Source organism: Aureobasidium namibiae (genome assembly GCF_000721765.1).
Source record: "Aureobasidium namibiae CBS 147.97 unplaced genomic scaffold scaffold_13, whole genome shotgun sequence".
Taxonomy (NCBI): Eukaryota; Fungi; Ascomycota; class Dothideomycetes; order Dothideales; family Saccotheciaceae; genus Aureobasidium; species Aureobasidium namibiae.
Window position 1 is genome coordinate 149,966 of NW_013581196.1, and position 25,608 is coordinate 175,573.

At 51.1% G+C, this 25,608-nt stretch overlaps 10 protein-coding genes across 10 annotated transcripts; 6 read left to right on the forward strand and 4 right to left on the reverse strand.

The window, feature by feature from the left end:
- Positions 1–52: 52 nt before the first annotated feature.
- Positions 53–529, forward strand: M436DRAFT_74340 (fatty acid desaturas-like protein; the record flags this gene model as incomplete). The annotated part of the gene is made up of 1 exon (XM_013570191.1): positions 53–529. One exon carries the CDS (start codon positions 53–55, stop codon positions 527–529), a length of 477 nt encoding a protein of 158 aa, XP_013425645.1.
- A 434-nt stretch (positions 530–963) lies between these two features.
- M436DRAFT_83552 (uncharacterized protein) lies at positions 964–1,885 on the reverse strand (the record flags this gene model as incomplete). Its single annotated transcript, XM_013570192.1, has 4 exons — positions 964–1,046; positions 1,117–1,362; positions 1,418–1,502; positions 1,559–1,885. 4 exons carry the CDS (start codon positions 1,883–1,885, stop codon positions 964–966), a joined length of 741 nt encoding a protein of 246 aa, XP_013425646.1.
- A 451-nt stretch (positions 1,886–2,336) lies between these two features.
- M436DRAFT_83553 (fumarylacetoacetate hydrolase-like protein) lies at positions 2,337–4,265 on the forward strand (the record flags this gene model as incomplete). Its single annotated transcript, XM_013570193.1, has 3 exons — positions 2,337–2,984; positions 3,042–3,221; positions 3,270–4,265. The coding sequence occupies 3 exons, from the start codon at positions 2,337–2,339 to the stop codon at positions 4,263–4,265; spliced, it is 1,824 nt and encodes a 607-aa protein (XP_013425647.1).
- A 348-nt stretch (positions 4,266–4,613) lies between these two features.
- M436DRAFT_74343 (alpha/beta-hydrolase) lies at positions 4,614–6,273 on the reverse strand (the record flags this gene model as incomplete). Its single annotated transcript, XM_013570194.1, has 2 exons — positions 4,614–6,083; positions 6,136–6,273. 2 exons carry the CDS (start codon positions 6,271–6,273, stop codon positions 4,614–4,616), a joined length of 1,608 nt encoding a protein of 535 aa, XP_013425648.1.
- Positions 6,274–6,710: 437 nt separating this feature from the next.
- On the forward strand, positions 6,711–7,634 carry M436DRAFT_14736 (uncharacterized protein; the record flags this gene model as incomplete). The annotated part of the gene is made up of 1 exon (XM_013569933.1): positions 6,711–7,634. A coding segment is annotated over one exon (924 nt), but the record flags the coding sequence as incomplete, so codon positions are not given.
- Positions 7,635–9,191: 1,557 nt separating this feature from the next.
- Positions 9,192–11,199, forward strand: M436DRAFT_65417 (uncharacterized protein; the record flags this gene model as incomplete). The annotated part of the gene is made up of 2 exons (XM_013570116.1): positions 9,192–9,922; positions 10,182–11,199. 2 exons carry the CDS (start codon positions 9,192–9,194, stop codon positions 11,197–11,199), a joined length of 1,749 nt encoding a protein of 582 aa, XP_013425570.1.
- A 298-nt stretch (positions 11,200–11,497) lies between these two features.
- M436DRAFT_83557 (uncharacterized protein) lies at positions 11,498–14,845 on the reverse strand (the record flags this gene model as incomplete). Its single annotated transcript, XM_013570195.1, has 1 exon — positions 11,498–14,845. One exon carries the CDS (start codon positions 14,843–14,845, stop codon positions 11,498–11,500), a length of 3,348 nt encoding a protein of 1,115 aa, XP_013425649.1.
- A 2-nt stretch (positions 14,846–14,847) lies between these two features.
- M436DRAFT_13341 (thiolase-like protein) lies at positions 14,848–16,329 on the reverse strand (the record flags this gene model as incomplete). Its single annotated transcript, XM_013569929.1, has 2 exons — positions 14,848–15,060; positions 15,211–16,329. Coding segments are annotated over 2 exons (1,332 nt in total), but the record flags the coding sequence as incomplete, so codon positions are not given.
- A 1,906-nt stretch (positions 16,330–18,235) lies between these two features.
- Positions 18,236–21,680, forward strand: M436DRAFT_50847 (H/K ATPase alpha subunit; the record flags this gene model as incomplete). Its single annotated transcript, XM_013569953.1, has 5 exons — positions 18,236–18,435; positions 18,498–18,577; positions 18,635–19,323; positions 19,374–21,343; positions 21,395–21,680. 5 exons carry the CDS (start codon positions 18,236–18,238, stop codon positions 21,678–21,680), a joined length of 3,225 nt encoding a protein of 1,074 aa, XP_013425407.1.
- A 2,672-nt stretch (positions 21,681–24,352) lies between these two features.
- On the forward strand, positions 24,353–25,084 carry M436DRAFT_74346 (uncharacterized protein; the record flags this gene model as incomplete). The annotated part of the gene is made up of 1 exon (XM_013570196.1): positions 24,353–25,084. The coding sequence occupies one exon, from the start codon at positions 24,353–24,355 to the stop codon at positions 25,082–25,084; it is 732 nt and encodes a 243-aa protein (XP_013425650.1).
- Between the last annotated feature and the right edge of the window lie 524 nt (positions 25,085–25,608).

Genomic DNA, 25,608 nt, shown 5'->3' on the forward strand with positions numbered 1-25,608 from the left:
TAAACCTCGCATAGTCCTGTAGTCGCTTAATCAGGACACCTCCTCAGCAACAATGGGCTGGCTACAACTAAATCGCCAACAAATCACCACTTCGTTACCTGAGAAGTGCCCTGAGAAGGAGAAAGACAGCACCACCACTTTCATCGAAAACGTCAACACCACCTACACTGCCACCTCCCAACTCTACCCAACACAGCCTCTACAAACCCCAAACTCCCAACTCCCCTTCATCTCCCCCGCCACCATCGCCACTGTAACCGCCGACCATCACGTCCTCTGGCTGGTTATCGACAACATCATCTACGACTGCACAGATTTCATCTCTGGACACCCTGGCGGTGCTGCTGTGATTGAGAGTTTCGTGGGCAAAGATTGCTCGTGGCAGTTTTGGAGGTTTCATAGTAGAGAGCATATGCAGAGGTTTGGGAGGGGATTGAGGGTAGGGAGGACGAAGGGGGTGAGAAATCCCTTTGAGGAGAGGGTGAGGTGGGTTGGATTGAGAAGGTTAGGGGATGATGGGTGGGATTAGCAGAGGGCTGGGTTGTGTCTTGGGCGTGATGTTTGGGAGTTGCATGGGTGGATTGGGAGGGTTTGATGGGGTTTGATTTATTGGGTAGTTTGTTAGAGGCTTCTGGGTGTGATTGGATTGACGGTGGTTGCAATTAGTGTATTCTTAAGGATAACAGTTCGTCAGGCTTACAGGTAGAATATGCACAGGCATGTTCGTTGCGCAATGCGGGTTGTCTATCATCTCGAGTGTGAGAACATATTGTACAGTATATCGCGATCACGACCAAGATCGCTTTTGAGACGTCAAGGACTTGTTTTGTAGGATAAGATACACGACTACATTTCAAGCGACTCGGACTCTACTTATGATATTCAGCCAACACATTCTTCCAATATACAAATGTTTGATCGAGCTCAAGAACAGACGCACATGATGACAGAATCCCTATCGTTTCAGGTCTGCTTGGTCATGGCAAAGGTAGGCAAATCAATAGGAGTCAGCCCTCCAGACCACAGTCCAGCACAACCAGCCCAGTCTAAACACAATCAGTACTGACACTCGAAAAAGCCACAGCATACAAGCCAGGACAAAAAGGGAAGACTCACAACTGCAAAAAGCAACTACAAAGCCCACAGAGTTGGCAGCAACCAGAGTAGACGAACTGTCCAACATGTATCCACAAGCCAGGAGAACCAACTCAATGTCTAGGAAGAAAAGAGTAAACCACAAGACCCAGGAGCTGCGCATTGCGGCGATGGTGAAGATGACGGTGAGGATGAACCAGGCCCAGCAGTACATGCCGAGTGCATTGTTGAAGTCTGCGCTGAGTTGTCCGTTGGCGTCGGTGTAAGCTAGCATTGGTGGATTAGTATGTGTAGAAAAGATGAAGGAGAGTGCCATTCTCACATGCGAGGATGCCTGTTCCAGGGATGTAGATCATAGCGTAAGAGAAGTTGAAGGCTGCGTAGGAAGGGAAGACGGTGGCTCCAAACTGAGAAAGCGTAAGTATAGATTCTTTCAGACAGGCAGCTGAAGTAAAAGGCTTACGGTGTTGCCAGCAACAAACTCCATGATGCCAGAGATGAATTGACATACACCCCCAAAGAACAACAGGACACCGACAAGCACATTTGGAGTCTGGATACCACGAGCGTGCACACCAAGAATCGAGATGAGGAATATACCAGTCGCAAACGAGAGCAAGCCCAGAGGAGCAGGATTGGCGAAGGACCGATGGACTACGGGTAGAGCAGGCTGGCTTCGGTCGTCGACATGGCCACCTGCAGTCCTCAGTCTCTCGAGATGTTGGCTATCGCCATTTTGCTCGATCTTAGGAATTTGATCATAGATCTCGGTTGCTGATGAGGAGGACATGGTGAATGGAACTTGATGCGATGCGAATGCTGGGATTCATGTCTCTTCCATCGGCATCAGTCTCTATAAGAAGTACATGTGGTGACCATAACAATGGTGTATAGAGTTTGGTCGTGCCTAGGCGGGTATCAGCCCCGCATCTCGAGCCCCTCCTCGCAGTTGACTGGTGTGCCAAAGTTCATGAGTCTTCCTCGTGGACGACAGGGAGAGCTGGAGATCTGAGACCAGAGTTCGTCAAGTCGTTTCCGCCATGTCCGCCTTCTCCGCTCTTGTGCGCGGAACGCGCGGAGTACGGAACAGGAAGGTGGGGTTTGGCGGCGGGGTCTTCATGCTACACCCACGTTTGTAAACATTGCATATGAAATTATTTTTGCTACAACTAGCTTTCTCTCCTTCTGGCATCTCACTGATAGAAGCACAATTTGTATTACCTGACCTTTCAGTACTTGCAATGGCAACCGGACATCATACCAACGGCCAAAGTGGCACCAATGGGTTTTCTAACGGAACTGGGGGCAGCTCGCTCACGAACTACATCGCCTACCAAGTTCAAGGCTCTGAAAGAAAAAACATCGGCCACTACGATGTTGAGAATGAAACCATTCAACCACTCGCATTTGCCTCTGGTACACTACTTGAAGACCTGTATCAAGTCATTCAAGTTGGAGAATCTGGCATCGTTCCCTCTGGCGAGAGCGTATCTGCCTCTCAAGTCAAGATTCTGCCCCCAATCAGTGGCCGAGACGTGCTTTGCGTAGGCAAGAACTACGCCGAACACGCCAAAGAATTCAACAGTTCTGGTTTCGACAGCTCCGACAAGGTCGATCAGCCAACTCATCCCGTCATCTTTACCAAGCGTTTCACCTCCATCATTGGCGCTGGCGAGGATATCTACCCTCATCCTGGTTTCACAGAGACCATCGATTATGAAGGCGAGATTGGTGTCATCATTGGAAAAGCCGGCCATCGCATCTCCGAGGAGAACGCAATGCAACATGTCTGGGGTTATACCATTGTCAACGACATGACTGCTCGCGAGAGACAGCGCGATCACAAGCAGTTCTACATTGGCAAGTCGCCTGATACTTTCTGTCCCATGGTGCGTACTGAGGCTCAATCGACCCGGAACGAAACAGATTGCTGACTTCGAGGACAGGGACCCATCGCTGTGCCAGCAGACAAGCTCAACAAAGTTCTGAGGGTCCAAACCAAAGTAAACGGTGAACTGAGACAGGACGCCACAACGGAAGATCTGATCTTCAGCATCCCTTTCCTCATCAAGACAATGTCAGAGGGCCAGACACTGATGCCTGGAGACATTCTGGCTACTGGAACTGTAAGTGCAAGTGACTTGTGTTCTGACGATTACTGACGTTTCTCGAAGCCTGCTGGAGTTGGCATTGGTAGAAAGCCTCCAACTTATCTCAAGTCTGGCGACGAGGTTGAGGTTTCGGTGACCGGCCTTGGTTCGCTGAGCAATCGCATCGGCAGCTCCGGATCGTCCAACCCTACCGTTGCTGCTGTCGAGGCCATGAACAAGCTTCCCCTTTCCAACGTCAAGACCGTCGACTCGAACGGCTTGACCAAGATCAACAACAAGCTGTTGCACTACCGTCAACAAGGCCAAGCTTCAGGACCGAATCTGGTGTTCGTCCACGGACTCGGAGGCACATCAGATTACTGGACTCCTCTAGTGCAAGCCGCCCACCTGGACCAAAGCCACAATCTTCACTTCCTCGATCTCGAAGGACACGGCTTGTCACCCACCTCCCCACTCAGCAATCTCAGCATCGAGTCCTTCGCCGCAGATCTCAAGGGCGTATTCGATCATGCAAACATCTCTGGCGGCGCTACACTACTCGCCCACTCGATGGGCTGCCTCGTCGCACTCAGATTCACTCTGGACAACCCAGACTCGGTCAGCAAACTCATCCTCGTGGGTCCACCTCCCTCGCCTCTTCCCGCAGCCGCCAGCACAAACTCGCATGCACGCGCCCACCTCGTCCGCACACAGGGCATGTCTACCGTAGTCGATGCGATCGTCACAGCAGGCACCTCGTCCAAAACAAAGTCTCACAACCCATTAGCAGTCACAGCCATCAGACTCTCCCTACTCAGTCAAGATCCAGAGGGTTACGCAAAAGCCTGCGCAGCCCTTGCCAACGCAACCGCAAAGCTGGACTTTGCTGCCGTCAAAACACAGACGCTGATCATCACTGGCTCCGAGGACAAGGTATCGCCACCGCGGCTGTGTGAGGAGTATGCGGCGTCGCTGCCTAAAGGTAGTTCAGTCGAGGTTTTGGAAAACGTGGGACATTGGCATGTTTATGAGGATGTCGAGGGTGTGAGTCGTGCTGTTTCTGCGTTTCTTGCCGGTTAGGGGGTTGCATGATCTCCTACTCTAATGAGTGGAAATATACAGTGAATAAGATTGCCGGGGTTTATTGAATGATGCCCGTTATTGTCAAGTATATCTATCTGTGATTGAGTCATGGGGAATCCAGTGAGCTTTATGAGTGCTTGTCGTCACCCTTTACATCTGGTCATGCCGAGATACAACAGAATAAGCGTTGGCGAATGTGAGAAAGGTAGTGTCTTCTGAAACGGCGGTTCTATATCTTTAATTCTTGAAGATTATCTGGTATGCATTATATCCGCTGTTAAACTCCATGGGTGCAAATTGCAAAAAAATCAAATAGGTATCTTCAACTCCTTCCTTCCGTGTCTCTTACTTCATGAACCCTAGCCTCTTCTCTCTAGTCTCGACATCCTTCATCTCCTCGTCCATGACATCGTTGAAGTGGTCCGCGCCATCGAGATAAACGTGGTGACCAGCCTTGCGAATAATCACCACCTTGGCATCTCCATTCTCAGTCTTCTTTTCCTCTGCAGTAGCAGTGGCCAAAGCTTTTTGCTTTTCGGCCTGAATCTTTTCTGCTGCCGCCCGCCCACCGTCTTTGTCCATCCAGTCGTTTTCGCCATACATGAGTACCACAGGAATACCGGTTTCGCGAACCTTGGAGAGACCATTGGGGGCAGAGGAGGTGTTGTCGGGCACAGGTGCAGAATGGGGTTCTGAGATCCATTGGCGACCTACGCCTTGGATGCGGCGAATCAGGGGGCTGCGGGCAAAGGCGCCAGGGGCGAGGATGTAGGCGAGTGCGTATTCACCAGATCCACGTTGGCGGAAGAGGGAGTAGCTGTAGTCGTGCAGAGCTTGGGATTCGTCGGCTGGGAGATGGCTGAAGCGGCGACTCGTCCAACCTGATACTAGACGAGGGCCAAGGGGACCGGACCAACGGACAAAGGAGAAGGGCGAGATGTTTGCGTCCCAGAGAGTGGAGAGCCACTTTGGTAGAGGTTTCCTTGGTGGCTTGCCGCTGTTGTTGGCAGCGTCTCTTTTCGCTTTGGCGTTCATGAAGTTGTTGTTGTCTCCGGTCTTTGCTGAGGCTGGGATGTCAGGATTTGTGCCATTGGCAGAGTTTTCTTGATCTTGAGTGAACTCGTTGACCATAGTCGAGTCTTCGGGCTCGGGCAGATCGGCATTGACGGCGTAGGGGTCTTCAGGAATGCCAACAGGTGAGGCCAGGATGAGCTTGTTGAGGTGGCCAGGGTACTTGAGAGCGTATGCGACAGCCATGTAGCCGCCCATGCTGTGACCAAGCAAAGTAAAGCGATCGATGCCCTTTTTGATGCGCCACTCTTCCAGAGCGTCAATGAACCAGCTCTCGGCTTCTTCGATCTTTCCCTGACGGTCTTTGGCATGGATCTTGAAAGGCGGTCGGGACGAGCGACCCATACCCAGCATGTCCAGAGCGTACAGCTTCCAGCCAGGCAATCTGGACAGGCTCTCGAAGTTGCGGTAAAAGAAACCGAGACCAGCACCGTAGCCATGGATCATGACAAGATTGTTGTCGACATGCTCGCCAATTCTCTCAACAGAAAACTCGTTCAAGAAGCGGCTCTTTCCCGACAGCTCGACCAGATCCGAGTTCCATTTGCGAGGGCCGTAGGGATCATTGAGCGCGGAGGTAGTGACAGGGTCAGCTTGGCGGGCTTCAGTCTTGGAGACGTCTTGAGTCGAGACGTTAGTCGAGGCAGGGGCTGAACCAGTTTGAGTATGCGTCGGAGGCTTCTGGAGATATGGGATGAAGGAGAGAACGCGGTGTTCGGTAATGGCAGGAGAGAGACCAGCCCACTGTGGCGAGTTAGTAGGAAGAATGGCGAGTTTAGCAGAAGAGTGTACACACCCATTGACTGAAGCCCTCCTTGTAGCCTAGGGGGAAGTAGGCAGGCTTCCCTGCAGTTCTTGTGGCCTCGGAGGGCGTGTCTTTGCGTTGAGAGGCCAGCATTGGTCGCTGGCCCCCAGACTCTGTATCGGAAGCCATTCTTGGTCTTCTTGATCGGTGCGGGAGGTCTGTTGGGTGGCGGTTGATGCAGAGGGCGTTGTTGAATGATTCGCTGACTTGGTTCCAGGCCTGTTTCCCAAGGCTGAGGGTAGCGCGACTGGCGCGCGAATGTTGTAATCGGCTAATCTTGGAGACGAAACACGGAATGAGAGAAAAGGAAAGAGCGACAGACAACGACTTTATTGCAAAAGGGTCGTTTAGGCAGGTACGGATTTGACTACGGTCTGATGACGATGCAGGCAACAAGGACCGGAGTTTAGGTCAGGCCGTGTCCCGCGCCCGCCGTTTCCTTCAATCACGGCCGCACCTGCATGAGCTGACGCCAGTCATTTCCAGATCATCACATATCATCATCCACCAACAGAGTCGCACACTGCTACGACCCCAATCATGAGCTGATTTGACGCGTCCACGCCATGACGTCCACGCTGGATAGAATCGTCAAGGGTGCCCCGCCGCCCGACGTCTCTCTCGATCAGGTCGCACAATCCGCCCGCCGCGAGAGCACCACCAACCTATCCCAGACCCGTTCACGGAGAGACTCAATCACCGCCCCTCGCCCACAATCTTCAAGCCAATCTGACCCTCTCAATAACCTGCCCTCGTCGCCCGAGCAGATCAAGCTCAATCTCCTCATCCTCGAATCCTCCCTCCGCGCACAGTACCTTTGTCTGCATGCCCGTCTACGCCTCTACCTTGTCCTACTGGCCGCCCTTACTCTCTGGATCTCGACCTTTACATATTTGCTCTTCCTGCGTCCGCGTGAAGATGGCAAGGGTACTGGTGGCTCCCCCTACTGGGTCGTCGACATTGCCGAACGCCTAGGCTGGGTTGGAGGCCTTGTGACTGCTGGTCTGCTGTGGGGTACTGGAATGTGGGATCGAGGCATTCGCTGGCCGAGGAAGTGGGTCAACATCACAAACAGAGGTCTACGAGGCTTCAACCTCAAACTCGTCGTCATTCGTGGCCCTTGGTGGAAGGAAGCTCTTGGCTACCTCGCCCTCTTGGACCCCTACGGGTGGTGGGGCCACATCAAGGGCATGCGCTTCGAATTCATGCCCAAAGACATTGAAAAATCTACCCTCGAGAACAAGGACAAGGTCGGTCTATGGGAGACTGGGGGCCGTCATGGCTGGATTGAGGAGGACGTCGCTCCCGGTGGAGATGTCATCAAGCTTCTTCTACTACCAAAACCATTCTCACCCGACTTTCGCGAAGATTGGGATACTTACCGACATAATTATTGGGAAAAGGAAAACGAGAGACGCTCACAATTACGAGCCATCATCAAGACAAGACAGAAACAATTGGCGAAACAAGAAGGCGGCTGGCTTTGGTGGACTGGCTGGAGAGGATGGACTCGTCTACGACACCCGACAAGACCCAATCATGATCAACTAAACAGGTTGCAACGCGAAGCTTTACGCGAGAAGCAGAGTCTGTCGCACATCAGAGAAAAGAAGACCCGGTCGAGCTCAATCTTGCGAGAAGGTAGCCACTCACGCTCAAGTTCTAGAGGTTCGATCGCTGAGTCGCTCGGTCGCCGGCCAGATGAGAAGATTCGCAGAATGAGTAGTACTCAGAGTCTTAGAAAGGAACGCCCAAAGCCGACCACTGCCAGGCGCTCGAGTCGTTTGGCCTCTTCTTCTGACTCCAGGCCGGGTACGCCCAATTCGGTGGGTACTGCATCCGAGCACGAGACTTCTCCAACGTCTTTGCACAATCGTGCCAGTAATCTGAGCATTAGCTCAACGTCGACTTGGACAAGTGATGTGCTCAAGGAAGACACGCCGCCTACTGACGTCGATATGACTGAGAAAGATCAGACGACGCCTAAGCTTTAGCTTTGCCATTGCTGAATATGATAACGACTGTTGTTTTCAATTTCTGATCATTCGTACTTGTTTGCTCCCCTGGTGACTCTGACACCCAACAGCATTCCTGGTCCGAAACAATGACATGACTCAGGGGTGAGATTGAAACTTGGCACATGTCCGGCTTGTACTACCCAGGATCAGCACTCAGCCATGTACCCATCCAACGCCCTGTCTTGACACGGATCCGACATCACACTCACTCTGGCACATGTCGACATGCGCCACACATGCGAGACTGACATACCCACCATTGCAGACATACGGTTTTCGTCAGCGTATACCATTGATGCTACTGATCTGTCATTGCATCGGCTAGCATAGCAACTGATCACTCAGCTTATCAGTCACGTCACCGTGTAATCAAACTACCTGCTGGTATCCGCGCCGCTACAACACCAGACGCTTCCACACCACTTGGATCATCATGTTGACATAGCGCCTCTTTGGGGCGACATCAGATCATAATTCGAGCCAAGGGTGAAGTCCAAATAGAGAGATGGCCGTGATGAGCCTGAAGATCGCATAAGAGTAAGTCTGTACCCTCACCCTGACGGATCTGTGGCGGGTGTGCGGTTTGGGTCGCTCTTTCCCATCGAGCCGCAATTCTTGCAATTGACTCTCACACTCGTATCGACCGTGTCCGAGATCACTGCCAACAGTGGCCCAGACGAACCTGTTCTTTGTTGTCTCAGCAGGTTCAATCCACGCTCTTTGTATTTTTCCTTATGTTAACACAAGACATTGTTGGATTGCATTGTTCGCTATGCCACACAAAGGAAGTCGAAGAAGAGGAGAACAATGCCCTATTCCCTCTCGACACCGCCAGAGCCTCCTCGACTTCTCGTTGAAACCACTCACAAGTCCCCTCCCATCTTCCACTTTCTCACGCAAAACGACTTCGGCAATTCAAGACAGCTAACTCAGCACTCACCACACACCTCTGGCAGGCTCCAGCACTTTCTCATAATCCAGTAAGTACCTGACCCCAATCTCCAACTGACAAAACCACAGAACCCCAAAATGCCTCCAGGTCAACCAACCGAGTATGAGCCAGCCAGCTGGACTGAAATATTCTGCCAATGCCTCCCCATCCGCAAAAACAAGCCCGAGACCGATATCGAGATGCAAAACATGTCTTCCTCGAACAGATACCCTGACGTCGCTACTCTCAACAACCCTGTCGTTCCTGAGCACATTGTTCGCGCTAACAATCCTGATAACATCCGAAGAGCAAGACCTGCGCCGCGCGATTCTTGGTGGTTGAGAGATGATGACACTGATTCTGCCCCCTCCAGAAGTGGAACCTCAAACCCAGTCGCTAACACCCTCGAGAACACCCCATACACTCCTCCAACTGCTTACAACACCAATCTCCGCATCGCCGCCAACACCCCTGAGATCTTCACCCACAACCCTGATTCTTCGCCTGAGTTTCCTACTACTTCTACTCCTCAATGGGGTCACCTTTCCCGCGTCCAGTGGCTCGATACCAATCGCAGACCTACTTCTTCGGTGTATGCTGATGCTCCTGCTCCAGTTACTGCCAATGATATCCGTGTCCCCAGAGTCAGCCCTAGAGCTGTTAGTTATGCCGCTGTGCTTGATGTGCAGGCTGGTATCGATGCTAGAAAGTCTAAAATTCCGCCTTCTCCTCCTTCTCCTGCCGGTTCTGTTGACAGTATTGATTTTTTCTCTGGTAAGGCTGCTGAAGAGGGATTTGGTGGTAGAGTTGTTCCAAGGAGACCGGATAGGTATGAGGGTGTTAGTCCTTATATTGCTTGACCTTGAGTGGTTAGGTGAGTGGTCTCCACTGTCTTCTGTTCTGAATCTAAGTACTTCCTTTCATGTAAGTGTCTGTTGCTGTTTACCAAAGACAGCTTGAACCGAATTTATCTATAGAAGAAAAAAAAGAATTATTTCTTTGCTCCTTCCTGCCTGCTGCCTGATAGTGCCAAGACCTAATATCCCGCAAGACTATATATATATCCCACTCATCTATCGATAAGCTAGCATCTTCCTTCCACACCCATACATACCTACTCTTTTGTTGCCTACACATCATCCTTCCGAGCTTCACACAGTATATGATCTCATTCAAGCTCTTCGACCTGTGAGTTTGAAGGCTGTCAACGCTACTTTAAACTCCAACGCTAATTTCAACGACGCGAGAATGGTCAACGATGATTTCCACCTCTTCCCACGCCTACCTCTCGAACTTCGCGAAGAAATCTGGCGCCTCTGCCTACCTCATCGGGTATACGAAGTCGACGACCCTATCCCCTACGTCATATACGACTATGAGGGACCGTATCCCTGTTCACTCGGATTGACCAGCAAGAGCAATTCTCGCCCACCATTACTCACACGAGTCTGCCGTGAGTCGCGCCGAGTCGCCTCTGTCACAGGAAAATGGATCTCAAGTCTCTCCTGGCGCTCGGGCGCGTGGAGTGTCACTGAGCCATGCGAAGCTGATTGGAAGACCGGCAAAGTTATAGACTGCGGACTCTGGGAGGACACTGCCCGCGACTCTGCACACTTGAACTGGACTCCATGCTGTGACATAGAATGGGGCCCTGTCGATCCGGAAGGTCACCCTTTGACTACTTTGGCGGAGGAAGCGAAGTCTCTGAACGGAACACCATCTTTCATGCTGGAGGCCATGTCTGACTCTCGGGAGCGGGATCCCGCTTCCAGCTGGTTCAGACCAACTGGTTCACCTCTTTCTCAACGCGAGCAAAACCTAGCGGCACTGAAGCTACAGCCAGAGTGGCTGGTAGTTGTGAAAGTGATCGTTATACATCTCGATCTTGGTCGAGCTGCCGATAGCGGTCTGTTTGGGCTATCGGGAGATGAAATCATACAAGTGGTGGACGCCGCTCTGCCGTTGGTTTCGCAGCTGTATGAGTTGGCCGAGTGGTGTGAACGTCAAGCACCTACCGTCACGATCGCTCAGGACTTTACCCGAATGTCGTATGCAGACATGGATTCCATGGTGAAGCGTTCGAAAGGCTTCGAGATCATGAGATAGGCAAGCGTCTGCGGCCAGCGATTATGTTTAGGCTGTGTACGGAAATGTGTAATCACATCAACACGCCGAAGGAGAAGCATCTCGAGCCTTTGGATGTGACTACTCCCGGGTTGGAAGTGGTAAGCGGACGTATGTTGGAAACACCAACTGCGGAATCTGCCAGCTGAACTGCTCTTCCTCGAATACAACATGAAAACTAGAAGCTGCAAGTAAGATGACAAATAGATATGGTGAGCGTCAGTGGTCCGAAACCACAGGTAATCTGAAAATTGAATATAACCGAGGAAGTTGTTCCAGCTCAGACCGAGCTTTGGACTTCTGACCGGGCTGCAACTGCCTGTTCTGATCTACTCTTCGGGTATAGATTGACAGGAATCATACTCTCACGATCATACGTGAGCACCACATTTGTCGTTGTCTTACTCTGGTTTATCGCGGTGATTACAGCCGGCAGCTCCGAGACATCGTAAGTCGCATCCGGTATGAATTTGGGCAGAGTACCATCTCGTAGCATGCGAAGAGCTGAACAAACGAGCTTATGCATATCCTCCGGCTGCGTTGCAAGCATATCATACACATCAAAAGAAATGACCGAAGCTCCTCTCGCAAAGACAGAAGTATCCAATAGTCCGAGGTTGGGTAACTCCGAATCTTCCATGACGTATGTCAGACGTCCCTCTCTTGTAAGTGACTGCCATATTTCAAAGCAATCTGGGCTCTTGGGACTGATCAGTGCTAGGTTGATGCCTTGGTGACCGGTCAGAGCTGAAATTTTCTCGAACGTAACTTCGCCAGTAATATATTGGGTTTGAGCTCCGATGTCTGGATACTGTTCTGCAAACAATCTCACAACTTCTTCCGATGTATGAGACAGGATGGTTTGGCATCCATAAGATTGTGACAGACGTGCCACAGCAACAGCCAATAGTCCAGGTAGCCCTTGGACAAGTATTATCTGTCCCTCTGCGGCAGACTCAAGTGCGCGAAGGGCCGTACAGTAAGGCAACAATGAGGTTACGATATCACCAGCATCTTCATTGGGCAGCAACAACTCGCACGTTGTATCACTCACGACCCGCGAAGTATCGAATTTGCCGGGTGCACAACAGACAATTCTGTCTTCTGACTTGAACCTTCCGGATTCAGATCCAGATTGTTCCACCAGAGCTACAAACACGTTGCTGAAGTGAGCCGCAGTCTGGGTACCCTTGAGAATCGCAGCCACACGTTGGCCAAGAGCATAGGCTGTCGGTCTGAGCCTAATCTCATATGATTTGGGAACAGGCGGTTCAAAGTAGAAGCTATCCAAGCGACCGACTTGCTGGAAAGCTAATACAAGGTCGCCCTTGGTTTGTAACTTCTTGGGCATAGGATTGAGCTGACGTGCAGAATCATGATTTGCATTCTTGTCAAGAACATAGCGACCTGCATACACAACACCATCTGAAATGACGAGTTGATTATCAAGGCTACCGTCATCGTCGTCGAAGATGCGCATCTCGTGCTCAACGATCAGTCTGGCTGTGCGAAGATAGTCGACGTCATCAGGGTCGACATCGATACTCGACAATCGCAGAGAAGGCTGCGCTTTCGTGATTGACTTGATCATGCCAGCCAATATCGAGTATTCTGGCTTCTTGCCTCTGAGAAGTCCACCTGGAGTGACCCACAAGACAGATGAAGCCAGACTAAACAGACTTTGAACTGCATCCATTTCTTCATTGGTCATGTTGATGAATATTGAGCCTTCTAGCTCAGCCATCATCATGATTCGGGAACCTTTGCAGATGTTGGTTTGAACATCTGAAAAATCAATTGTTCCGATGTCGATGTTCAGGTCTTTCGCGTAGCCCTCGATTGCTTGTGCAAGAGGATGAGGGAAATTTTTATAGACCAGCCAAAGCTTTTCTGTCCGGGTTTGGCGATGTTCAGTAACATTTGCTTCGAGCCTCGGAAAATGCTCTTCGATAAGTCTCGCGATTGGTTGCCAAACGAGTCGAGTGAACGGCTCCCGAGCGTGTCCAGTGTGCTGGCTAGCAAAACCTCCTTCTAGTGAGAGTAACGATACAGTCATCTGCGCCAATGAGTAACCTTCAACAGTCACGACTTCTGACGACCCACGAACAGAGCGCATGCCGTGGCAAGCACCGTAGCTGGATAGAATCCCTCGAGCTGGCAAACTCTGCAGGTCAGAAGGTCGCCAGACTGTAAGGTTGTCGATGGTTGTTGGTAAGTATGCTTTCGATATACCTTTAACATTGTCGTCGCACGCTGCAATGACAGCGAGTTGGATACAGCCATCGAGAGTAGCGGGGTGGATAGCATAGCGAGACTCGTCGATCATGACCCCTTTCGATGGCTGCAGGTCAATTTGCGCGGTCGCGATTTTCTTTGTGTTAGATTGAATGTTCCTCAGCGGACGGAATGTCGGGCCGTAATGCAATCCAACTCTGGCAAGCGCGGTGTACCATTCCTCGTCGCTCCTACCCATATCTACGGTCCACGTGACATCCTGGCCATATACATCACGCATGCTTGGCATTTCGTGCCGTTGATGCAGAACAATTTTTCCAGAAGCGTGCTCAATCCACCTGTCCTCTGCATTTACTGAGCTCAAGCTGAACTCGAACATTCTATGACCGGCATGTGTAGAGCCATGGATTACGTGAAGGTCAAACAAGGTCTCGACTTCACCCTCTAGTATGATCACGAGGGGTGTTTTGATCTTCAGGTGCTGAATTGTGAACCTAGCGGCCACCATCTCTGCAGACTCGGCAAATTGTGTTACGGCCTCGATCGCGACCGCACAATATCCAGCTGCCGGAAAGATCACGTCGTTCCCAATACGATGGTCAGCTAGCCATGGAACATCTTTGATCTTGAGCCTGTTGCGCCATGATGGATTGGAGTTCGAGGACGACACGACAAGTGAGCCTAGCAAGTCATGTCGTGGGTGTTTGCGGAATCGCAACTGTCGGCTCAACCGATTCTCCGTCCACAGAACTTTGCCTTCGTAGTTCCACTGGTAGGTGGGCAGGTTTGGCAAGAAGCGGCCTGGTCCATTGACGGCTATCAAGTCGATCGGGTAGCCGGAAGTCCAAAGACACCCGGCTAATTTGAGGACATTCTCAACATCATCTTCGCTGCGTTTGATGCTAGGTATGTAGCAGAGCTTCTCTGGGTTTATGCCTAAAGAGTCTCGAATCTGCTTGATTGGACCTGCGAGCGCAGAATGCATCCCAACTTCCATCAGACAACTGACCGTCGGTTGTGCCTCGATTAGGGATGCTACAGCCTGCGTGAAATTTACAGGATTCTCGATGTTTTCCCTCCAGTAAGCGATACGAACATCATCTGGACTATCGAGCACCTCCCCATTGATGCAAGAGTACATCGGAATGCTAGAAGTTGCTGCTGCGGGCGAAGGTGCCGGAAGCGAGGCTTTGAACGAATCTTCGTAATACTGGCCAGCGTCCTTTACCAAGTGCGAATGATAAGCGTTTTGCGAGGTGTTCAGGATGCGCGAGAACACCTTTGCCTCGGCAAGACGTGAGTACACCTCAGTAATCGCATCTGCTCCACCACTGAGAGTTACGCTCTTCGGAGAGTTCTGACAAGCAATGACAATATCCGGCTGATCGACCATGAAGGCTTGTACTTCCTCGGGGCCAAGCCCGCAGCCATCATAGCTCCTGGTTTGCCATACTTTGTGACTGCTATGCCACGATAATAAGCGATCGCGATAGCTTCTGAGATTGTCAGTAGTCCTGCTGCAAAAGCTGCCGCTACTTCCCCAGAACTGTGTCCAACGACAGCTTTTGGTTGTATTCCCCAAGATCGAAGGAGTACTGTAAGAGCAATCTAGAGCGCTGTACTCAAAGGTTGAGCTAGAGCTGTCTCGTGCATACGGCTTTGCTCCGCTGGCTTTGACAGCTCTTCGACTAGTCGCCACTCAGGCGGTGTCGGAAGTGTATCTAGAGCAGACTGGAGTGCTGCCATAGTCTCGCGCACGTTTTCGAATTGCTGAATGAGTCCAAAGCCCATACCGGGCCATTGCGCACCCTGCCCGGTGAACACGAACGCGATCACTAGAGGTTCAGATATCGAATCAGGACCACGCTGTATCCGCTGCGCCATGAAGCACGCTTTCACATCTGATTCGGTCGTGGTCGCAAACGCTTTGCAGCGATGTTTCGTCTTTTTGGTCAAAGTGTATGCAATGTCTGCCGTTGAATACTTGTCAGCCACTTCTGCCAGTGCATTGATGTTCCTTTCAAGAGTGAGCTGATCATGACTTGAGAACACAAGCAGATGCTTCTGAGGAGTTCTCTGGACCACGAAATCAGAATTTTCAGTCCCGTGACGCTCAGTCGCAATGGCATTGTCTCTAAATGAGACAGGCCTCGGAATTGCTTGGCTAGGATGTAGAAGTACATCGCAAGATTCAATGATACAATGTGCGTTCGCGCCACCGTATCCAAAGGAATTGATGCTCACTCGCTTGAGTAGACCTTCGGGCCAGGGCATAGTGGTTCTGACAACCTCGAGGCGTCCCTCCCTGAAGTCGATTGCTGGATTGAGCTTCTCTACTCCCACTGTCGCAGGTATAAGTTCGTTCTCAATACTCAATACTGCTTTGATCACGCTTGCGAGTCCGCTTGCACCCTCAGTGTGGCCGATGTTGGTCTTGATGGAACTCAGTAATAGAGGATTTCGCCGTGTTCTGCCAGGCGCGAAGATATTTCCAGCTGATAGAACCTCGATGGGGTCGCCGACCGGAGTACCGGTACCATGGCACTCAAAGTAGCCTGTGTCTTCATAGTTTAGATTTGCTTTGGTGTATGCTTCCCTGATCACAGCTTCTTGACCCTTCGAGCTAGGATGATTAATGCCTTGGCTTCTTCCATTACTGTTGACAGCGGTGGATCGTATCACAGCGCGAATTGGATCCTTGTTCGCAATGGCTGCTGAGAATCTCTTGAGGTAAACAGCACATATGCCATCACCTCGGCCAAATCCATCTGCACGCTCGTCAAAGGTATGACAAGTTGAGGTTGGAGACAGAACCCCAAGTCGTACGCTGGAGATGTGCTGCTCGATATCATTCATAATGTTTGAGCCATTCATGATCGTGTCGCGTGTTCGACGTGATGAATTGGGAGAACAAGCAGGAGAGCTTCGAGCTTCGCGACAGCCATCTTGTCGGACGCCATGACAGATATGTATGAAGTGCCAAGTTTTGACGCGCTCGTTTATGTATATTAGAGTGGTCTTTGATCGCCATCCCGCAGGACATGCAATATGCGAAAGTTTTCCTTGTCGTCGAAGGATGAGGGCTGCAGAGGTCCGTCGCACACCGGTTTGACACGTTGGTCTGTGTGTCGATGATAGCCATGCACGTCTAATTTTGTCAATATTTCTTTTTTTGCAATGCGTTACCAACTGACGCTCACGATGATGATGTGGATGTCCACATCCTTCGTTGACCATGCGAGATTTTCACCGCCGACTTACAGGAAGAAAGAGGCGATCGGAGCGTAACAAGATAGGTTCCCATGAGATTCGTTCTTGGAAGAATCGAAGCTCCGCTGTAACATATTGTCATCGAGTGCGATGTCGTTGAAGATGACGATACATCCGGTAAGATTAATCCCCAACAAAATGCTGTAGAGGTGCTTGATAGACGGAGGGGATATCGGAATATCCTTGTAGTTCGATTCGAGACAATGACATTTTTGCGAGCCTCCATCTCAGTCTTGACTAAGACAAAATGACGCAAGTACGACCCTGGTCCACACTTTCGAAGTATCACATCGTCAATAAACCGTCCAATCACTTCGATTTTGCAGTCTCTACAGCGGTGTATCATCTACAGGTAATAGCCTGTTGGTTCGTGTCTTTCTAACACGGAAATCCTGCAATATTGTTGTGCTTCCGAAATCATCAAATTAACGAGGGGAAGGTCCAACAAACAAATCGAACCAGCGCCTGTTTTCGAAGATGTTATTCCCCTAGCACAACACTGAAATACATCTCGAAACACACAGTCTATATGTCTACTTATAAAATCCAATCTCACCTTGTCATGTTTTCGTGTCTGGGTGTAGGTGAGAGGAAAATATCGCGCATCTGTATTGAGCTTCCTCATGCAAAAGCGGTCAGCGATCTGCAGTGCTGTTGCTGCATGCGGGGAGAGAGAGGAGCCGTCAGCAGCTCTTTCCTTGATTTTTTCTTTGTTTACCCTCATTTTTTCTTCTGCTTCTTGCTCACAAGGTAATGGAAAGAATGATTGCATTTGCAAGATGCTCATGTATCTGAACTATACAAGCAATACTGATGTCCGTAGAGTGATGCAACAATGTCTTTGTCAATATTGCATCTCTAGAGCAGCAGCACGCGAACCAGTAATCATCCCAAACAGTGGTTCGCAGGGCGTCTGCAGTGATACAGTGAGAGACTTTTGGTCCTCGCCTTTCTCCTTGCACCTTGCATAGCCACCATAGCCCACCAGGGGTCCAATGTTCTCCGGCAAGTACAAAGAAGGGAATCCCAAGCAGAAAACGGTGGTTGATAATTCGCGCATTCCACACACAAAGAACGTCGGCGGGCTGCCTGCAAGCCAAAGCAACAATAATTCGCGCATATCAAAACATACCACATGTCAATCTTCCTCCACCGGGAAGGAGCGCAAGCACGACGCCATTACAAAATTGGTAGGTGGTGGACGAGAGGTCGTTCTCAAGACACATGGAAACCTCGTGAAGTATGGCCAAAGGTGGATTAGGCAAATGAGAAGTGTTTCCAGTTTTTCCTCGTGTGGTTGAAGCATGTGCTAAGATCCTTTGATAACAAGAAAGGGTTCCAGCAAGAAGAGCCTCATGGATCGGTGGCACTGCAGGCAATATCTATATATCCTTTTGCATTCCATTGTTTTCAGCTCCTCTCTTCTCACACTCTGCTCTCTCCCTTTGCTTTCCCTTCGAGTCTACACACCTCAGATTCGTCTTTGTTCACAAGGTGGAGGTTTTTAGCACATATGGCTTCTAACGTTCAAGAGATGGAGATATCGGAGCAGAAGATCCCTCGCATCACCTATGCCGACGATGTGGAAGACCGTCCTCGCACTGCCGCGAGACCCTCGCGTCGCATGTCTACGGACTCGATGTCGATCCGTTCGATGTCCCGTCAAAGATCTGTTGACCCGTCGCTGGTTCTACCACCGGCGTTCAGAACTCTGTAAGTGGTTTGACTGATGCGATTCTTGTGACAGATGAAACAGCGACTGACTGTCGACCAAGTTCATTTGATGTCGAGCAGAGCAAAGCAAGAAACGATGCGCCAGTCAAGAGCGCACTGAAGGGAGCAGACAAAGACTCCGGTGGTAAGAGCTGCACAATATTTTGCATCGACGACACCAACACTGACATACCTTCAGACTTCAGCACTTACGACCTCCACACCATCCCGATCGAAGAAGTCTTTGAGCGATTCTCAAGTTCGCCTACCAGTGGTCTCGGCGTAGATCAAGCCATGGTCCTATTAAGAGATATCGGCCTCAATAAGCTTACCGCACCACCATCCAATTGGCTCAAGAAGACTGTGACCTACCTTTTCGGAGGCTTCGGCTCTATTTTGTTCGTCGCAGCCATCATGGTGTTCGTCGCATGGAAGCCTCTTGGTGACCCTCCGGCACTTGCCAACCTGGCGCTTGCCATTGTTTTGGTACTTGTATGGCTCATCCAGGCAGCTTTCAGTTTCTGGCAAGACTTTTCGAGTGGTCGTGTCATGGCATCGATCAACACTATGCTGCCTGATCAAGCAATGGTCCTGAGAGAAGGCAATTGGACAAGTGTTGAGGGTACCAAGCTTGTTCCTGGAGATGTGATCAAGATTACCATGGGCAACAAGGTCCCAGCAGATGTGAGATTCTTTGATGTCTCCTCGGATGCTCGTCTGGATCGCTCCATCTTGACTGGTGAGGTCAAGCCTTTGGTTGCGACCGTCAAGTCTACAGATGCCAACTTCTTGGAAACTGCAAACATCGGTCTTGCTGGAACGAACTGTACCACTGGTACATTGTACGGTGTCATTATCAGCACAGGTGACCACACTGTTTTCGGAAAGGTAAGCTACTCGGATGATCAAGTTTGACCATGATGCTGACTCCGATATAGACCGCAAGACTTACCAGCCACGCCAAACAAGGCATGACCCCACTCCAGAAAGAAATTCTCATCTTCGTCGGTATCATCACCGCTTTGATGATTTCCATGATCATCCTTGTCATCATTGTCTGGGCTGCCTGGCTTCGCAAGGACTACCCCGACTGGATCAACGTACCCACTCTGATTGTCGACTGTGTGTCAATTGCAGTCGCTTTCATCCCAGAGGGTCTGCCAATCGCTGTCACCGCTAGTTTGACTATCACTGCCGGCATCATGAAGAAGAACAAGATCTTGGCAAAGTCCCTCAAGACGGTCGAGACTCTCGGAGCTGTGAACGTCATCTGCTCAGACAAGACTGGAACGATCACAAAGAACGAGATGACCGTCACCGATTTCTGCATCGGCTACCACCCTCACCCGGTATCCAAGGCCGCTAACCTGGTTGATTCATCGCCAACAATGGCTCGATTGGCCATGCTGAGTGGTGTTTGCAACGCCGGCGAGTTTGACGCCAGTACCAGAGACAAGCCGATTGCTGAACGAAAAGTTCATGGCGACGCAACTGACAGAGCAGTGTTGATGTTCGCTGAAGGTATCATGCCCACAGCACGCCTGCGCAGCCTGTGGCGTACGGTCCACCGTATCGACTTCAACTCTAAGAATAAGTTCATGGTTAATGTCTGCCAAAACGACAACGACCCACAACAAGGTATCCTTCTGACCATCAAAGGAGCTCCTGATGTCCTTATCGGCAAGTGCTCCACATACATGGACCAGAATGGCGACATTCAGGAGCTTGGCAACGAAGGTCGTTCGGTCATCGAGACTATCAAGAACAGGTGGTCATCCCAAGGCAAACGTGTACTCTTGCTTGCTCAAAAGCCATTGAGTCAAGTCAAGCTTAACCCGAAGGAGCAGCCACAAGTCTATGAGGAATACATCATGGGCAACGTCACCTCTGGTATGACTCTGGTTGGACTTGTCGCCATTGTTGATCCCCCCAGACCAGAAATGACCGAGGTTGTCAGAACTTTGAAGGGTGCCGGTATTCGCATCTTCATGGTCACTGGTGACTTCAAGCTCACCGCCAAAGCCATCGCCGCCGAGTGTGGCATCATTAGCCAGGAGGCCGACGATGTTCATGCTCTGGACTACGATAGCAGCTTGCACGAGTCTGACCACTCCAAGGAAGCGCATGCCACATTCAGCGGATCCACAAAATCTATTGTGGTCAGTGGATCGGAGATTCGCAACCTGGAGGACGATCAATGGGACCGCCTTTGCCAGTACCAAGAGGCCGTATTTGCTCGTTGTATTCCTGAGGATAAGCTTATCATCGTTAAGAACTTGCAGCGTAGAGGCTTGATCACCGCCATGACCGGTGACGGTGTCAACGATGCACCATCGCTCAAGGCCGCAGATGTCGGTATTGCCATGGGCTCAGGTTCGACCATTGCCATTGAAGCAGCCGACCTTGTCCTTCTGGACTCATTTGCTGCCATCGTAGAGGCCGTCAAGTATGGTCGTGTGGCTTACGACAACCTCCGCAAGACAATCTCCTACCTTCTGCCTGCAGGTTCCTTCTCCGAGTTCTGGCCAGTCCTTACGAACGTGGTCTTTGGTCTGCCCCAAATTCTCTCGTCGTTCCTCATGATCATCATTTGCTGCTTTACAGATTGCGCTGCTGGAGTTGCTCTTGCATACGAGGCCCCCGAAGCTGACGTTCTGAGTCGCCCTCCTCGTTCCAAGAAGGACAGACTGGTTGATTGGAAGCTTATCCTCCACTCGTATGGCTTCATCGGTCTGTTCGAGACTGTGCTCTCCTTCGCAGTGAGTTATTGGTACGCTCAACGTAAGGGATTGTACTTCTCAGATCTCTGGTTCGGCTTCGGCAAGACACCTGACGGCATGAGCGATGACACCAAGAACGATATCCTCAACGTCGCGTCGTCAATCTATTTCGTGAACTTGGTCGTAATGTAAGCAAACTTCCTGCACTTGAGTAGAGCAACATGCTAATTTTCTTCAAGGCAATGGTTCAACCTGATGAGTGTACGCACCCGTCGCCTGTCGCTTATCAATCACGCCCCCTGGAGGAACCCATACCTCTTGCCTGCCATCATTTTCGCAATGGTCATCGCCATCTTCTTCCTTTATGTGCCCAAGTTCCACAGCGTTCTTAGCACAGCGATAGTACCAGTCGAATATTGGTTCCTGCCCTTCGGCTTCGGAATGGGCTTACTGCTGTTTGATGAGACAAGGAAGTTCCTTGTCAGGAAGTTCCCGAGAAGCATCATTGCCAAGATGGCGTGGTAGAGACAGTTCTGTTCGCGATTGATGGGACAGCATTAAAGACAGTAGCCCTTTGTAGATACTGCTGTTGTGGAGCACCTGCGTGTCAATACCTTCTCTTTTTTGCTGTGTAACAGCGACGACGAATTCACGAACATGTCTTTCTCAACACTCTTCAACGGGCTCCGAACACACGACGTGACAGCGTGTGAAGATGTACTGTCAGAGGTCCCTGTGTCACACAGTCACACTGCCGTTGTGTTTCGGAAGCACACCAGGCCTTAAGACATGTTTCGAGATCAGCCCAAGTATCTGCAGGGTTGACAGCGTCTTGAAAAACGTGCTGCAACAGACAGGGGCGGCTGTTGTCAGTCCGAGTCTGAAGCGCTTTGCTGAATACAAGGACGTATGTCACCCAGGAGGTTGGAAGTTCTTTCTTTTGGCGAGGCTGGGCGGCGGCTCAAGATTCGTAAAGATTTACGATTGTTCACGTCGAGCCAAGATTCAGACACAATGGAAGTCGATAAGATCCCGTCTCATGCGCGCGGTATGACTTGCTGCATGAATGGCTGATCGTGGGAACAAACACATTGTTGAATTGTGCCGACTTGGCTGACTCGTCCTCTGAGAAATCTCGGAGAGACTTTGGAGGGATACCGGGTCACCCTGGTACTTTGAGGGAAGTCGCTGCAGCTGTCCCGCCCAACCAGGGCCAGTTCGACGGGACTTCGCGTTTGGGGACTGCTTCATACCCTGCAAAAGATACGAACCAGCTTGTACTTGTCCACTTTATTATTTCCACTGCCATGCCACGTTCTTGCCCTTGAAAGACCCTTTCCCTTGGGAAGTGCGAACTCGCGCGCGGCGCAAAGTGTGTGGTGGGGGGTTTGGTTCATCCGAGGCTAAACGGGCGCACGACGCCGCGAGGGAATTGTATGTGGGCGGATGAATACAAAGATGCTTGCCAGGATTTGGTTGAAGATGTGGTGGGAGGTTGGAAGTCCGGACCCCAATAAAATCTGTCAGATTCGGTTGTGTGCAGCGATTGATGCACCTTCTTGACTTGCTTACAGTCGTTGACCGGGTAAGGCAAGGTCTTGTTACACCGAGATGTTCTGGTCAATTGTGCCTGAGACATTGCACAAGACTGGTTTATCGTCTCTATTGCCTGTATAGTTTTCAGTTTGTTCCATTGCCAGTCTCGAAGCCATTCAATGGTTGAGGCATGAAGCCAATTGGAATTTGTAACAGCCTCTCAACTTCACCACTCTTTCCTCCACACCGCCGCACTCGTCCGTTGGCTGCGCCTTCCTTGTCATGTAGCGACGACTCGCAAGATGCCCCACGGTGGCAGTCGCATTCTCATGGCAGACGTCGTCCTGCAGGTGGCCGCAATGACAAGTCTGCAATGCCACGAGTCACAGCAGTGCCGAGGAATAGCAAGCCACTGAGGTGACGAGGTTGGGTTCTGCCAGTGTGACGAGTTCGTGTGGTTGAACTTAGAAGGTTCTCAGTCTCCCTTCCTTTAGAGTCTTGCCTTGCCTTGCCTCGCTTCTGCCGCGTCTGCAGGCATGCCGCGGACGGTGCGGAGCCACACCTCGATCGCAGACGCCAAGGACCATTGTGGATGTGAGTGGACCCATGGCCCGCTGGTCGTGCTCGGTGTTTTCGGCGACTGACTCTCCACGTCGAGGATCAGTCAGTGCCTTCACCCACGAGAAACGCAAGCACTATCGAGCGCCAGCGACCCACATCCAACGCGGCGGGAGATAGACAACCATCTCGGTGCGCGATGGCACAAAATCCTAAGCTGTAAGAAATTTTCTTTCCAAGCTTGCAACCAATCAGCACCCGCAGAAAAAAGAGTTTTCGTCTGTCTTCTACTTTCACCTTAGCGTGTGGATTTTGGTTTTTCTGTGGGCTTCCCTTTGGCCCTACATGTCTTGCAGATGCTTGTGTACTCCACCGCAACGAAGCTGGGATGTACCTGACAAGGAGTTGAAGGCTTGCAGCACTCCCTGTCACGTCCGCAACCGCTGTCGCTCTGGTTTTACGGCGCATAAACCGGTGCTCGATAACCCATGTCGAGCCAATCCAGCCACTCAAGCAGGCAGGTCCACGTAACAGCACAGTAAGGCTTGGACTAAGATCGAGGCTTTGCAGCATGGCACCGTTCGTCAGCCGCTGTACCAGCGAATGGTCGAGGAACAAGTCCCGGGTGTGCCTGAAACGGCGCACGAATGACAGCGCCAGGAAGACCGGGTACCTGGACCGAGTGGTCCGTAGCATCAACTTTCCGCACCCCCACCAGGACAGAGTCTGTCTCGGTCAACTCGCTGGCTGCTGTGATTGATCAACTCTCCGGCCACTATTCCTCGATAGGGTTTCGCGCGTGAAAAAGCACATGTCCAACCTCAATTCTCCACATGGGGCGGCTCAGTGTTTTTTCAACCTTCTGGCTGCTGGATGCGAAGCCTGCGGCTAGACAAGCAGCATATAAGAACCGCAGACTCCTGCTCGTATTGCCGTTCTTCTGTTCGTACCACCACCACTGTCCATCTCTATCAATTGCTCTGGTTAGCAACGCTGCTGTGCAGTTCACTCTTTCACTGCTCGCCACATCGGTCTCTACCAACACAACACAACTTCACCTCGACAGTCCTTGACAACTTCAAGAAAACACCCCAGCCATCAAAATGAAGAACTCCGTTTACGCTACTGCCGCCCTGGTGGCCGCTGCCGCCGCCGACTCTGTCGGAAGTGCCATTGTTGTCAACAAGTGCAGCTACGATGTCACTCTTGTCAACGTTCCCTCTGCCAACGGTGGATACTCTGAGATTGACAAGATCCTGTCTCCTTCCGACACCTACACTCAGGCCTGGACTTCTCTTACCAACGGAAACGGCTGGTCTATCAAGCTTTCTAACAGCTCTTCCCTTGAGAACATTCTCCAGTACGAGTACACCTACCAGAACGACGGCACCATCTGGTACGACCTGAGCGAGGTCAACGGCAACCCCTGGGACGGAAACTGGGAGATCACCGCCGACTCTGCCTCTTGCACTCCCAAGCAGCAGGCTTACCGCTACGCTACCGATGATGCCTACGGCATGCAGGCTTGCCCCGCTGAAGCCGTCATCACTGTCACTCTTTGCTCCGGCGATGATTCCAACGACAGCGCTGCTTCCTCTGCATCCTCTTCGGTCGCTGCTGAGTCCACCTCCAGCCACTCCACTTTCTCGACCACTGTCGCCGCTCCTACTACCACTTTCCAGACCTCTGTCATCACCTCGGCTGCTAGCAGCGCCAATGCTGATGTCGTTGTCACCGTTACCCAGGTCGCCTACACCACTCAGTGGGATGGCCACCACTGGAGCCACATTGGCAAGCGCGAGCACCAGCACCGCCGCCACCCTCACGGCAACTAGAGGATCAATCCTCTGAACGACTACCCTGGATGTTGACATTCGGGTACTTGTACGCTACGATGTTCGATTTGGATCTGATTTATGACAATCCTCTTCTTTCGGGGATATGAGAAGATTGAGCACAAGCCACATCATCTCACGTCTCCGCCTTCTTTCTTTTCACTTTCTGAATGAACATTCTTTTGGTGGTAATGAGATGCATCTCGATGCTCTCATGGTTTGGCGACTTTTCGTTTCACGTGCTGGGTTCTTTCGAGAATCGTCGGCTGGTTGGGTTTTTTCTTTTCTGTTCTACCTTTACGAAGGTGAACATCGGGTTTATGGCGCTGATGGTCGTTGGGATACAAAAAGATTGGGGCTACCACATGGTCAAAAGTACGATCAGTCATGGCTTTGCGAATGGCTGGTCGACGTGTTACGAGCTTCCAATCAGGACAAGAACGAATTTCCTTTTCATGTAGCTTCTTCGACGACCAAAAGATGCCTTTAGGATCTTTTAGGATTCACGACTTTTCTTGATATAT